The sequence below is a fragment of the Nyctereutes procyonoides genome, unplaced genomic scaffold (assembly GCF_905146905.1).
Source record: "Nyctereutes procyonoides isolate TBG_1078 unplaced genomic scaffold, NYPRO_anot_genome, whole genome shotgun sequence".
NCBI lineage: Eukaryota > Metazoa > Chordata > Mammalia > Carnivora > Canidae > Nyctereutes > Nyctereutes procyonoides.
In genome coordinates, this window is record NW_026575126.1 from 24,794,190 (window position 1) to 24,809,352 (window position 15,163).

The 15,163-nt window shown below is 32.3% G+C and overlaps 1 protein-coding gene across 4 annotated transcripts in view; it reads left to right on the top strand.

The window, feature by feature from the left end:
* The window catches only part of PTBP2 (polypyrimidine tract binding protein 2), a 76,170-nt gene that overhangs the window by 29,856 nt on the left and 31,151 nt on the right, over positions 1-15,163 (top strand). For all 4 annotated transcript variants that reach the window (XM_055339603.1, XM_055339604.1, XM_055339605.1 and 1 more), the window contains exons 4-7: positions 7,884-8,056; positions 9,151-9,294; positions 13,035-13,199; positions 13,290-13,400. In XM_055339603.1, coding sequence (XP_055195578.1) covers positions 7,884-8,056; positions 9,151-9,294; positions 13,035-13,199; positions 13,290-13,400 — 593 coding nt within the window. The remainder of the gene's footprint in view (positions 1-7,883; positions 8,057-9,150; positions 9,295-13,034; positions 13,200-13,289; positions 13,401-15,163) is intronic.

Consider the following 15,163-nt stretch of genomic DNA (forward strand, 5'->3'; position numbering starts at 1 on the left):
AAGCAGGCTCCATGCACCGGGAGCCCGATGTGGGATTCGATCCCGGGTCTCCAGGATTGCGCCCTGGGCCAAAGGCAGGCGCCAAACCGCTGCGCCACCCAGGGATCCCCAAATGCAGATATTCTTAACAAAATGTTAGATCATCCAACAACATATGAATGATAATTCATGTTTATTAATTGAAGCTTACCCGAGGATTATAAGGTATATTTAGAAATTGAACTGCATAATTCTGAACAACACATAAAGAAGATAAAAGGGTAACTTTCTGACTGAATGAAAGTGAAAATATATCAGTCTAATTTATAATAATAGAATGGAGAAAAAAATCATTTTCATAGAAGGAGAAAAAGCATTTGATAAAATACAACATTCATACATGATAAAAATCTTCCAGAAACTAGCAAGAATAAAGGAACTTTCACAACGTGAATAAGGTGCACCTTATTAAAGAGTCTAAAACAATTCCATTCTTTCATGGTAAAATATTGAATATTTTCTCTTGAAAAACAGGAATGAAGTAAGGATATCTGTTTTCACAATTTTTCCAGCTTCTTGTATTAGGGCAAGTAGAATAAAATACAAAACGTAAAATGGAAGAAATAAAACTATCTTATTCACAACCTGATTTTCATTTTTTTGGAAATTGAATTATTTTATAGAATTACAAAAATAGATGTTTCTGGCAGTTCACAATATTTCATATGGTATTTGGTTGCTATACTTAAATATCTGTACAAACCTGCTTTTCAGTGCTTTATTTGCTATGTAATTTTTTAAAATTTAAATTCAACTAATGTAAGTTAGTTAACTTACGGCGTAGTATTAGTTTCAGGAGAATTTAGTGATTGATTCATTACTTACATTTAACACCATCTTAGTAAGTGTCCTCTTTAATACCCATCACCCATTTGGCTCATCCCTCTACGCTCTTAACCGTCCCACAACCCTCAGTTTGTTCTCTTATATAGTCTTCTATGATTTGCCTTCCTCTCTGTTTTTATCTTATTTTTTTCCTTCCCTTTCCCTGTGTTCATCTACTTTGTTTCTTAAATTCCACATATGAATGACATCATAGGATATTTGTCTTTCTCTGACTTACTTCACTTAGCATAGTATACTCTAGTTCCACCCATGTTACGTCAACATGATTTTTAAAATAAACCTACAGAAATCTATAAAATGTTTTGTAAAACTAATCATTGAATGGTTACATGATACAAATTCAATATATAAAAATTGCTTCCTGATATTATTAGCAAATTATTGAAAAATAAAATTTAAAAAATCCATTTACAAAAATATGCGAGACAATATCAGAGGGTAAGTGTAACAAATAATGTGGGAGACATGTACACCAGTAACTATACAGGGCACAAAGAAATATTAGAGACCTAAATGAGAAAGAAACCATGTTCATGAATTAAAAGGCTCAGTATGTTAAAATGTCATTTTCCCCTAAATTAGATGGAATTAAATCTGTGTCAGTGAAACTCAACAGGCTTTTAAATTGAAATTGACAAGTTGGTTCTAAAATTTAGAATTAGATGTGGAAATTAAAAAGGACCTAGATATAAGCTAAAATGATTTTCCAAAAGAAAAAAAAATCACAACTGATTTCAAGATTCACTGTAAACTTGTAGTAATCAAACAGTTTAACATTAGCAAGATTAGTTTTTATAGAATAGTGTACAGAAATAAACTACAGTTAAGGTCAGCTGATTACTTACAAAGGTGTCTTGGTCATTCAGTTGGAGAAATGGTGCCAGAAAACAGTTGAAAACAGATATGAGAAAAAGGAACTCAAACTACTTAATATTGTACAGAAATATTAGATGGATATATACCTGAACCTAAAAAATATATAACACTTTTTTAAAAATTACATTATATATTCACAAACTTGAGGTAAATGATTTTTTTAGAGAAGACACAAACTACCCATAAAGGAATAGTTTATAAACTAGACATTTCACCTAAATTTTAAAAATTCTCATCAAAAGACGTTAAGACAATGAAAGCCAAATCACAAATTGGGAAAAGATGCTAATACTCACATATTAATACATATATCTGACAAAGGACTTCTATGCAGATTATACACAGAATTCTTTGAAAAAATTCTTTCACATCTATAATTACAAACAGCATAATTTTTTTGAAATAGGTGAAAGAACATATGAATAGCTGATAATAAGCACATGAAAATATGTATTAGTCATCAAGAAAACACGGGTTATAACTGCTGTGAGATATGTCACACCAACCAGAATCTAGGCTCGCATTAAACAGATTGGCAACGTAAGCGTTGATGAGGATGTAGAGCGACTGGAACAATTCACCATGGCTAGTAAAAATATAAAGTAATTTGAAAAACAACTTGGCAGTATCTTATAAAGTTAAGCAGCCTATGACCCAGTACTTCTACATCAAGGTTTTCTACCTAGTGAAAAAGACTTGTGCAAATATGCATATAAAAAACTTTATTCATGATAATCCCAAACTTGAAATTATCCAAATGTCTGTCAGTAGAAAAATGGGTCAGTGAATTCTAATCATACAGTAGATTAGTAATTAGTGACAAAAGAATGACCATTATACAAAAACATGAGTGAATATTAAGACGATATATGAAGCAAAAGAAGCCATACCCAAATCAATACTCACTGATTCCGTTTTTTACAAAGTTAAAGAACAGATAATTTTTAGTAAAGAAACCAAAATAATGGTGGCCTGTGGGTGTTGGGATTAACAGCAAGTACAAGGTAATTCTCTGGGGTATTGGACATACCCCATATCAATTAACAAAGTTGTACAGTCTAAAAGTGGTTTGAAACAGGGAAAGGCTACCACCTCTGGGAACCATGAACTACCCCAGTTTTATTTTGCTGGAATGTGAAGTAAGAGAGGAGGGAATGACTAAAGTTGAACCCTGATAGGTTGGGGTTTGGATATAGGATTTGATTTGCTGAGGAGCTTGGACTTTACCAGATTTACATATTAGAAAGGATTTTCTATTGTGTGGGGGTCACAGCTATATATAGGACAGTTAAACACATTCCAATAATATGCTCCAGAGATACTAAGGTGTTCTGAATTTTAGGTTCTTAGAATATGAAGGAAATGTTGTATCAAGAAATTAGAACTTCTGAGTTACTTGGAAATAGATTAGTTTGGGAGAAGTATTAGTTTGGGCTTAGAATCACTGGGTTGATGGATGATAGTACCATTAACAAAGGGAAAATAGAGGAAAAGGAGATTTATTTTCGGTGGAAAGAATTATCTGTTAAAAGTATGTTTAAGAATAATGTACTTTATGACTGAAGAATGAATTGAATCTTTTGGTAATGGAATAAAAATCCTTAAAGTATTGTTTTCACATAAGAAATTTACATTTAACTTATTTTATCTTTATTCACAGTGGATACTCACTGAGTTTTAAGATTTTTTTCCCCCTTAACATAGGTGATATTCTGTGTATGTTTTCACAGACCCCAATATTAATATTGTTGCTTATAAGAGCAGATAGCATAAAATACCTTTAAAAACCAGTGATTATACTTGCCTGGAAAAATAGGCCACTGTCATCCAGGTGTCTCAAAAAGGTACTTTTACAGACTGTATTACAAGGAAACTTTTATGGTTATCAGATACAGAACAAGATTTCATATATTCCAGCTATATCCAAAATGCTTCCTCAAATTCACTTTACTATAGAATTCGGTTTCTAAAAGCATCTATCTCAACAGCCTTTCCCTTATCTGTCCAGACAGACTTTCTTTTAAAATATATACCTGTTTTTTTGTGTCAAAGAAAAAAATAATTTTAATAGTGAGAAAAGTTAATACTGTTAGAACCTTAGTCTCAGGTAAGTATCTACTAAGTCAGTGCATTAAGATTATTTTGTAATGCATTAGTTCCTTCAGAAATAAAAGTGAAACATTTCAAAACAACTAGCTCCAACTAGTATTGGGGTTGGATTATTTGAAAGGAGTTTTTAACTATTCGTCAGTGGGGAGGAACCTTGACAGCTGTAAAATTTTTGAGTCATTTCTTAATAGCTTTGGATATGGAATATTCCTCTAAGGTATATATGTTTCTGCCAGTGTTGCTAATTGTTACTCTGTCATAGACTTATTATTGCTAAAAGTAATATTTTTACGTGAACTGAAATCATTCCAAGGATTTCTGTTTGATATAGGTTAACCAGAACTCTTTGGGATTTTCATTTTAACTTTTATGTAAAGACATTTTTATAAAATGTCATTTCATTTTGTTATAATGCTTTGAGAATTTTCCAGCACATGAGACTTCTAGTTTAGTCTAGGCTTCTATTTTCTCTAGCTCATCTGTAAGGTACTTTTGGCAAGTAGGCTGTACAGCTGCTTAAAAATGTAGTTACAGCATCCAGTTTTTACAATAAGCCTAAGATTTATTTATTTTGTTTTTATTTTTTTTTTTTGTGGTAGCTGTTGGTCTTGACTAAACAACTGTCAGAATAACAGAAATATCTTTCTGTATATACCTACATTTCTGGTTAACCCTTCTTTGGAATTTCTATTTTCTCAGATAGTAAAGTAAGGTGTACAAACATTCATTTTTAAACTCAGATTCTTTTTATGTTTTAGTTGTCTGCAGCCAGCAGCTTCTTTAACATTATGCTTTGCCCTGAAATCTAACTTAAAACTGCTTGGAGTTGAAACCACTTTTCTACTCAGTTTCACATTTGATAAAGGAAGCTAGCATTACTTTCTATAAATGCTGGAATGTGAATGACTTAAGAGAATGACAGTGTACTAATTTTTTTTTAGTTTCCAGTATATAAATAAGTATAAAGTTCTGAAGTGTTGTACTTCAAGTTGATACACAGTTGGAAATAAAATTAGAGTATTGGTGAATGACTGTGACTAAAATAATATATTTATGAGTTAAATGAGAAGGTAGTTTTTGAGACCTAAGTGTTGGAGTTCATATGAGCAAGTAAAGATAGGACTTTGGGGCCAATTAGCTTGTGGACCTCCCAACTATTATTGGGAATGAGTACATAAGCAGACAGTTTAAAGGAGCTGTAAAATGAATAAGGGAAGTAAAACTAGAAATGAATTGTTAAGGGTGTTGTGGGAACAAAGACATTTGGTAGGGATGCGAGGACTCACAGTATTTTGACCATGGATGAATTTAACAAATTACCCATCATCTTAGTGAGACTTAATGTGAGAACTGCAGGTAAACACTAGTAAAGAGCAAAGGTCAGTCAAGGAAAAAGAGAGACTGACGAAAGGTGAAGATGTTCACTATAGAATTGAGGTAGAAAACTACTTCTGAGTTTGGAAGAGAAGTATTAAGTAGACATAGGTTTTACATTTTTTTTAACATACTATTTTTTCGAATTTGAGAGGAACATCTTAAGCAAGACTTTAGGAAGGCTAAATAATACATGGGAAATGATGTGATTACAGATTTCTGCAATTTATACAACCTGTATGCATAAATAAAAGCATTATGACGTTGTTGCCTTATTCTTAGAAACCATTTTAATTATGACTGGTTTTACATTCACAAACCAAAAGTTTCTGGGTTTACCTCAGGACTAGAAGGGAAAAGATTATATAGAAAGAAGTCCAAAATTATGGTACTTTGTGTTCTGAAGAATCACAGATCTAATCTAGAGAGACCCAATCTTTACTTCTCTGATAGGATAATAAATGGCCTATGTGTTTGATAAGCTAAGGGCTATACATTTTCTTGTGTCCTTTTTCAGGGCTGGAGTTTTTTTTTAATGTATGAAAGTATGCTTAGTCATATGATTTAAAAAGTCCTCGTTTCCCAATTTCATGTTCTCATATTCTCATCTAAAGAGAAAACTTTCACTCAGCCATTAGAAACGACAAATACCCACCATTTGCTTTGACATGGATGGAAGTGGAGGGTATTATGCTGAGTGAAAGAAGTCAGTCGGAGAAGGACAAACATTATATGGTCTCATTCATTTGGGGAATATAAAAAATAGTGAAAGGGAATAAAGGGGAAAGGAGAAAAAACGAGTGGGAAATATCAGAAAGGGAGACCGAACATGAGAGACCCCTAACTCTGGGAAACGAACTAGGGGTGGTGGAAGGGGAGGTGGGCGGGGGGTGGGAGTGACTGGGTGACGGGCACTGAGGGGGGGCACTTGACAGGATGAGCACTGGGTGTTATTCTATATGTTGGCAAATTGAACACCAATGAAAAATAAATTTATTAAAAAAATAAAGAGAAAACTTTCATAATATTTAGCACTAAAATATGACTATTTAGTACTAAAATATGAATAATAGCCACCCCTTCTAAAACTATTAACTGACTGAGAGAGTATCAGTATAAGGAGTTTTGATGTTACATGGTCTTTGGGAGAAAAGGATACAGTTGTATATAATGTGATATTTTTTGGGGGTATCTTCCTACAGTGTAGTATACTAGTTAGTTGACCTTTCCCACTAGTCTGTATGAGAGTATTGGGGATCTTACCAATCATTTTGTTCACTCTGTACCCCTAGAGCCTCAAATAGTGCCAAACACATTCTTGATACTCAGTAACATCATCATCATCATCATCATCATCATTATTGAGAGAAAGAATGTGAGCATGTGAGTAGTGGTGAGGGGCTGAAAGAGTGACAGGAGAGAGGATCTTAAGCAGGTTCCTTGCCTAGTGTGGAGTTTAACACAGGCCTGGATCTCACAATTCTGAAATCATGACCTGATATGAAAGAAATCAGGAGTGGGACACTTAACCTTAACCTCTTTAACACTTAAAGAAATCAGGAGTAGTACCACTTAAGTCTGGTACTCATAACTTACAGAATCAGTGTACGAATTTTAAAGACACTTGGAGATCAAATTAATCTTAGAATTTTACAGATATTGTTGAATACACACACACACACACACACACATAATGTTAATGGGTAGTGTTGATTTGGAGAATACCATGAAGTATCTAAAGTTACATACTAGTGGTGTATACATGTGTATTTTTCAACTTATCAAGTATCCTTCATTTTAGTTAGTTTCAGAAATATCCTTTAGTCTGTAGACAGTTAGGAACCACTGATACAGAATAAGGGATAGACTGTAAGTTCTTCAAACAGCTTTGCATAAACCATCACCTATTTTATTGTGTCTGTAGTAGGACCTTATTTTTGGTGAGGCTTTGAAATAAAGCCCGGTAACTACTTTGTTGATTAAAATATATCAGTTTACTTTAAAGGGCATAGTAACAGAATAAGTTAATCAAGTCCATGAGTATTTTATAATATATAGATGTTGAATGTTGATAGTGACAAAATATTTAGATAGATAATAAATTAGGAGAGTCTCATTGTAGGTAAGCCATAATGTGGATTTGATTGCATAATTATTTTTTCAGCACTACCTTCTTTGCTCCCATTTTTTAATATGATACATTCCAAATTGTGAACCATTTATAATTTCCCATGTAAAAATTACAATCTCCTAATTTTTGCTAAGTCAAAAGTAGAGCTTTTTTTTTTTTTTTTGTATTTCTGTTAGTTCATAAGAAAATAAAATGATTAAATTGTAAGATAATTGTGTTCTTTAGGCATTGGACAATTTATTAAATTGCCTTTTAATATTTTTGCTTATCATTTGTTACTCTTTATGTATACAGTTCAGAAATATTTACCAAATAGTGATCTTAATTGATAATGTAATTTTATTTAATAATGGTGAATATAATTTTCTCTATTCTTTTGGCAGCCTGCTTTTTGAATTTTTAGTAATTATTCAGGTCTACTCAGCTGTGTATTTAAGTTCTTTTTTAAATTTTGTGGTTTTTATGCAAATGAGAAAAATTAATAAGGACTTTTTAAAATGTTTTTCAGCCAATGGTAATGATAGCAAGAAATTTAAAGGAGAAGATAAAATGGATGGTGCTCCTTCTCGTGTACTTCATATTCGAAAATTACCTGGTGAAGTGACAGAAACAGAAGTTATTGCTTTAGGCTTACCTTTTGGTAAGGTGACCAACATCCTTATGCTGAAAGGAAAAAATCAGGTATGCTTCCTTTCAGGACCTATAAAATGTTAAGCCTGAAACTACCCAGTCAGTATGTGTGAATTAGCTAATTCTTAATAAAAGGATAGAATATAGTATGTCTTAACTTTTCTAAAAGACAGAAGTCTTATTCTGATTTTTCCTGGTAATGCTGATTGAGAAACTAATGCTGTGGAGCCAGAACGAGTGATTTCACTATAGTTTTCAAATTTTGCCTTTGAATTCATTTTTAGATGGTTATAATGAGATTGTGGAAAATACAAATGTATATAAATGCAGTTTTTTCTTTTATTGTGTCTCTACTGTTTGTAATATCAGAAAACGGGATACTAGTAGCTTTTTTTAAAAGATTTATTTATTTATTCATTTATTTTTTAATTTAATTTAATTTGACAAAGCCCAAGCCAGGGGGAGAAGCGGGATCCCTATTGAGCAGGGATCCCTATGTGTGGGGCTCCATCCATCCCAGGACCTTGGGATTATGCCCTGAGCTGAAGGCAGATGTTTAACCATTTGACCCACCCACATGCCCCACACTAGTAGCATCTTAACCTTTAAGCTTATCTCATGGAAATACTTATCTAGTAGCATTAGAAGAAAATAGTTATTAATCCTAGATATTCTTCATTGAATAAATATCCCTGTGGCAAAAAAGCCTAGGCATATTAATAAGATTTTGTTTTAAAATTTCTAATACCATTTAGAAGAAGGTGTGAAATTTAACATCTATTAAATATAATTAATGTCACTAATAATTGGATTTTTAATTTTTTTCCTTGCCTCTTGACTTATACTGCTTTAAAAATGACTTTGAGATCTCTTATGTTCTCTAATAGGGGAATGGTAAAATTCTAATATTAGAAAATGTTTAGATTTTATGTCAAAAAAGATTTTTGTCTAGTTTTTGTTAAACTACATTTGTGGTGTGTGGAAATAAGGATAAGTAGGATAACTTATTTGAGTGTCTAAATGTACCTGGAAAGGTTATACTCTAGATAGTAATTTTTTTCATTAGATGAATAGATTACACAGATACTGAAGTTTACTTGAAATATAATTCCTAGTATTAAAATTTTTGCTATTTAAATTTTCAGGCATTTTTGGAACTAGCAACAGAGGAAGCAGCTATTACTATGGTTAATTACTATTCTGCTGTGACACCTCATCTCCGTAACCAACCAATTTATATCCAGTACTCCAATCACAAAGAACTAAAAACAGATAATACGTTAAACCAAGTGAGTATGTGTTGGTACATAAATAAAATGGCCTAAGACATATTAAGAATCTCAAATGTATGAATGGAAAGTAACCATTTAACTGTTTAACCATTCAGAAGATTAACTATGGCATTTTGTTATTTTCAACACATTTTCTTGTAGTACGTCCCTAAATGTTAAATATTATGTTAGTTTACAAAATGTGCAGTCTATTATTTTCATGTTTTAAATTGGTACTTGATGAATTAGTTTAATACTTTTTCAAAGCTTTAATGTTCTGGTCAAAATGTTCATTTCATGTTGTAAGTTCAGATTTTTGTATAGGAACTATGAGATTGAGCTTGCTATTCACATAAACTATATAGAACTCTGTTGCCTGGACATTTAAAGTATGTTTATATTTGACTTTGTATAGGTCTTAGGTTTCATGGAAGTATTTTTATTGCAGATGTGTTCATGGTCTTCCTGGAGGAAGCAATATGTAAGAATTGAAAATATATGAATATTTTGATTTATTTTTTAAAATGTGATATAGAAGATATTAATTATTTAAAATTAATATATTTTTTAAAAAATGGCATAAGAACAGTTTAAGCCTAAATACATAGAACATTGCAAGAATGGTCTAAAATTGTAAGCTCTTTTAATACAGTTTTTAGCTAATTATATCTTTTCTGTTTCAGTAATATCTAAACTATATTTGGCTCTTTGTCTTAAAAATGTAGTGGAATGTAATTCCTCATAGATTGTAACCGTCATAAAAAGTGACTTTTCAAGATCATTTACTTAGTGCTCATCATAAGTGTACTCTTTAATCCCCATCACCTCATTTATAGGCATTTTCATGGGCTTTCATAACAGAGGCAAATAGATATGAGTCAACCACGAATTCTTCCATGATCCTTTGTCAAGTTACCAAGTCTTACCAATTTATTCTTCTTAGTATCTGCTTAGTTTTCATCATCGTTCTTGCTACTCGCATAGCTCAAACACACAATCACCTCTTGGCTATATTACTATGATAGCTCTCATACTCATCTACTTCTTTACTTTCCTCTCTTGATTTCTTTCTCCCTAGTACCTCTCTCTCCACCCCACTGTCCCCCTTTTCCTTTTCTACCTCCCCCCATATGTCCTTGTAAAACAAATCTGACTTAGTTACTCCCCTGCAATAGATCCTTTTCATGCTCAAGATAAAGGCCCCCAGAAAAGATGGCTGTTTCTATCTTATTGGCTATATATTTGCCTATGCGTCTACCCAAAAGTAATTGTAACTCTTCTAACGTGACATTCTTTTTCTTACTTCTAGTATTTTGGGACCACTGTGTTTCTGTAATGTTAATTTTTCCTGGAATATTATGACCTGCCTGCCCTTGTGCCATTTTTCCAACCCACATTTCACACAGCCAGTTGCTAGACATCTTCAGGTCTCACTTTTAGTTTCCTCCAGAAAGCTGTCTTTTGATCCACAAAGACTGGATTAGGTTTGCGTTAAGAAATCTTAACACAAATTAAAATCACAGTGAGATACTACCATGTACTAACCGATTGGCTAAAATTAAGATGGATGATGCCAGGTGTTGGTAACAAGGAGAATCTGGAGCTTTCATATATACGTTTGGGAATGTAAATTCTTAGAATTGTGTTTAAAAACTTGAAACATATAGTAAAGCTGAGCATATACATATTCTTTGACTTAGTGAATCTACTCCTAGTTACACATTTGTGCATCAAAAGATATGTTATGAAGAAGTTCATGGAACATTAATACATAATAGTCCAAAGCTGGAAATGATCCACATGTTCAGCAGCAGTAGGGTATGCTGTGGCATATTCATTCATTAGAATTTGTTAGAATACAAAAAAAAAAAAAAAAATTGACCAAGCTGCTGGTACCTGCAAAACATGTATGTACACCATAACAATAATATTTATTGAAAGAAGCCAAACCAAAAAAAAAAATAAAATAAGCCAGATGAAAGTAAAACATACTATATGACGCCATTTATTTAACTGAGAGAAAACATGAATGTGGCTTTTAGAGTTTTGATAATGTTCTTTTTTTATCTAGGTAGTCATTTCACAGATATGTCCAATTTGTGATGTTTACACTTAGGATTTGTGTCCTTTCATATGTGTATATATGTGGTTTGCCAAATTAAAATCTAGGTTGGCAAGCCAACTCAACAGAGTTTCCATCAATTAAAAAAATACAGAAAAGTTATTTGTTAATGATATTTGTTATTTGTTAATAATAGAAAGTTATTTGTTATTGATAATGGAGAACCTAATTATTAAGCCAAAAAGAAGATGGAGGAAAGATGAATAGTATTGGGGAAGAAAGTTTGTATATATCCTTTTATAGACTAGATACATATTTACTCATATGTGAAGGTGGTATCTCTGGAAGGATACCCATGATAATATTGGTGAGGAATGTTTAGGGGAAAGCAGACAGGGTGATAGGGTTGCAGAGGAAACAACCATTTGTACCATTTGAATAGCATACCATGATCATGTGATTCCTGTTTCAGAAAGACAGTCATTCCATTATTTGAAAGAGGAGATGTGTATTTCCTAAATTGTGATATTTCTTTGTAGTAACAGATAACTATATTCAAGGACATGCTCCACTAATGAAGTAATTAATATTGCAGTACACTACTTAAAATACTTTGAGTCATTTTAGCCAATATATAAATTTGTAGGCCTTATTATTTCTTTAGCATTTAAATAATGAGGTTTAACCAGATGGGCATGTGGTCTCTGAATTCCAAACTGTGTGATTCCCCTGGTTATGTGTCATTTCAGTGAACTGTTTCTTTTTTATTTCTAGCTTTATTGAGATAAAATGGATACATTGTGTAATTTAAGGGATATAATGTATTGATTTGATAGACTTATATATTGCAAAATGATTACCACCATAGCAAATGTGTTGTCAAAGGGAGCACTGTTTATTTTCATAAATGTTGTCCTAATTCTATCATGGTGTTCAGTTGATACTCCTATTCATCTGCCAATACAGCTTTTTCAAACTATAAAGCAATGTAGCAGTATTTGTCATTGTTATTTAATAATTATTTGCCTTTATATAGGCTTTTTTGACTCCAGATAGGTAGAAAAATTATTTCCTTATCAATCTGTCACAGTAGGAATAGTCTATTCTGTATGTATATTTTTTCACATTTTAAAATCTCAGAAATTAAGATGTGTTTCAACAGTAATTGATCTGTCCTGGTTTAATTAGCAGTATCTTAGAAGTTACGCTAGTCTGAAAAAAGACTTAATATGTATCCTGAATATTCCTCCCTTAAGATTATATTAGAAATAATAAGCCTTATGGTAATGTTTTTTTGGGTTATCTTGCTGAGATTTACTATGTGCCTTTTTTATGGAGTAGTGAATAATGTAAGACTGAAGTTTTATTCTCTTTAGAGAAACTTTTAAGTTTCTTTTTAAAACATTTTCTGATTATGTGAATTTGCCAAACTATATTTTGTTCTTTTGAAAATAAACTACACTGCCTATCTTTGCTTGTTCAATAAAGGTTCCAAACCCTAGATAATTGTTTTGAATTAAATATTAGTAGACTACTTGAATTGTAAACAGATAATACCTGGTTCATGGCAGGTGCTCAAAGTATTTATTGACCATTAAATTTTGTTTAATCTGTATGTGTTCTAGAAAAGAAATGAGCTGAAAGTATAAGTGAAAATTCAGTATGTTTTCTGAAGTGTTTATCTTTCAATTTTCAGCGTGCTCAAGCAGTTCTTCAGGCTGTGACAGCTGTCCAGACAGCAAATACTCCTCTTAGTGGCACCACAGTTAGTGAGAGTGCAGTGACTCCAGCCCAGAGTCCAGTGCTTAGAATAATTATTGACAATATGTACTACCCTGTAACACTTGATGTTCTTCACCAAGTAAGTTTAACTAATTTTCATCTTTACCTATAAACTGGAGAAATAATGATACAGTAGATAAATAATACTTTGATTTTAATGTTTTAACAGATATTTTCTAAGTTTGGTGCTGTATTGAAGATAATCACATTTACAAAAAATAACCAGTTTCAAGCTCTTCTCCAGTATGGTGATCCAGTAAATGCTCAACAAGCAAAACTAGTAAGTCTGGAGCCCTATTTTTTTTTACTATAGCCATATTTTTCAAAGGCAGATATACACACTATATATCACGAATGTCATTAATACTGACATACCGTGTAGCTTTATGGATGGCACAAATTGGTGTCATTTAGATATTAGGAAAGCTTAGTATTTGTAATAGTGTTTCTTTTTAAGGATAGTTACATGTGTAGTTTTCTGTAATACAGGTTTCTGTTATTTTGCATTTTTGTTTGATTTAGGTCTGAAGTTTTAAGCTCTTGAGGATATAGCAGGATTAAATTGTGCATGTACACTAGTAAAGATTTTAAGTGTTTTCCAGTTATTAATTTAGCTATCAAGACCGTTTGGCTAAAGTATATCATCACACATATGGCTCAGACGTTATGATAGGTTCTCAGTTTATTTACGACTACGGTATATTTAATATTCTTTTTAAGGATTTTTTTTTAAAGACCACTGTTCTGAATGGTTCTTAGTCTACTTTTTATTTACAACATACATATTTTTTATTATGTATGGAGGGTGAGAAACTATTAAAAGAAGTAAACTTATGTTCCCACATCATGACCACCTTTCAAAACTTCGTACCATATCTTTTCTTCTAAATGCCTTAAACTTCTGTTTGTGTATCATATTTAATTCTACCTTTGCTCTAGCTGTTTAACTTCTTGTGTCATATTATTTCATTGTGATTATTCCATTGTTAAACCATTAAATATTCATTGTTAAACCATTACATCAACTGTCTTTACTTATCATCTTTTGCCTTTTATCTTACCTCTTTTTCTCCCTCTTACTCTTACTTTCAGACTAATTATGTTCTGTAATACTTCAGTGCTTCCTCTAGATTAAGATAGATTATATGGAACCCAGACAATCTTTGATTGTTTCATTGTGTTTCCATCCTCAGAATCTCATTTGGGGAGCAAAAAATAGCACAAAGTCTGTACCGTTAATATTGACATAATTGAAATGGTTTAGCAAGTGCTGTTACGTCAATTTTTTCCTGATATTTTAATGTTGTAAACAGAACAGGAATTTATCCTTTGTTATAAAGGGAGGCTAATATTTAAAGAGGTTAAATTACTAATCGTAATACACACTATGTGTAAGGGAGACATATTTTCAGCCTGTTGCTACTCACTGGTTCTTAAGTTACATGATCTAATCTTATTATATTTTCCTTTTCAGGCATACATTAACACTTGGAATTCTTTTTTCCAAAAATAATGATTTCTCTTTATATGCCCCAGTCCTCCAACTTTGGAGAATATTTTATGTAGTTAAAGAGTAACCAAAATACATGCGGTATGAACTTTGATCAGTAGCAGACAGTCTAAAAGTCATGATCCTTTTTTTTTTTTTTTTTTTTAAATTTTTTTTTTTTTTTTTTTATTTACGATAGTCATACAGAGAGAGAGAGAGAGGCAGAGACACAGGCAGAGGGAGAAGCAGGTTCCATGCACCAGGAGCCTGACGTGGGATTCGATCCCGGGTCTCCAGGATCGCGCCCTGGGCCAAAGGCAGGCGCCAAACCGCTGCGCCACCCAGGGATCCCAAAAGTCATGATCTTTATGGCATTTTTTGCAACTTCACAACATATTTAAAATAGAGTATGTTTGTCTTAATGTGGAATATTTTTTTCATCCTTTCTGATGCGGAGGGAAGAGTATTTGGTAAAGGATCAATGAAATGGAATTACACTGTGTTTGGGCTGTAATTCAGTGGGGAAAGTAGTTTATATGTGTGTTTTGTCTGAA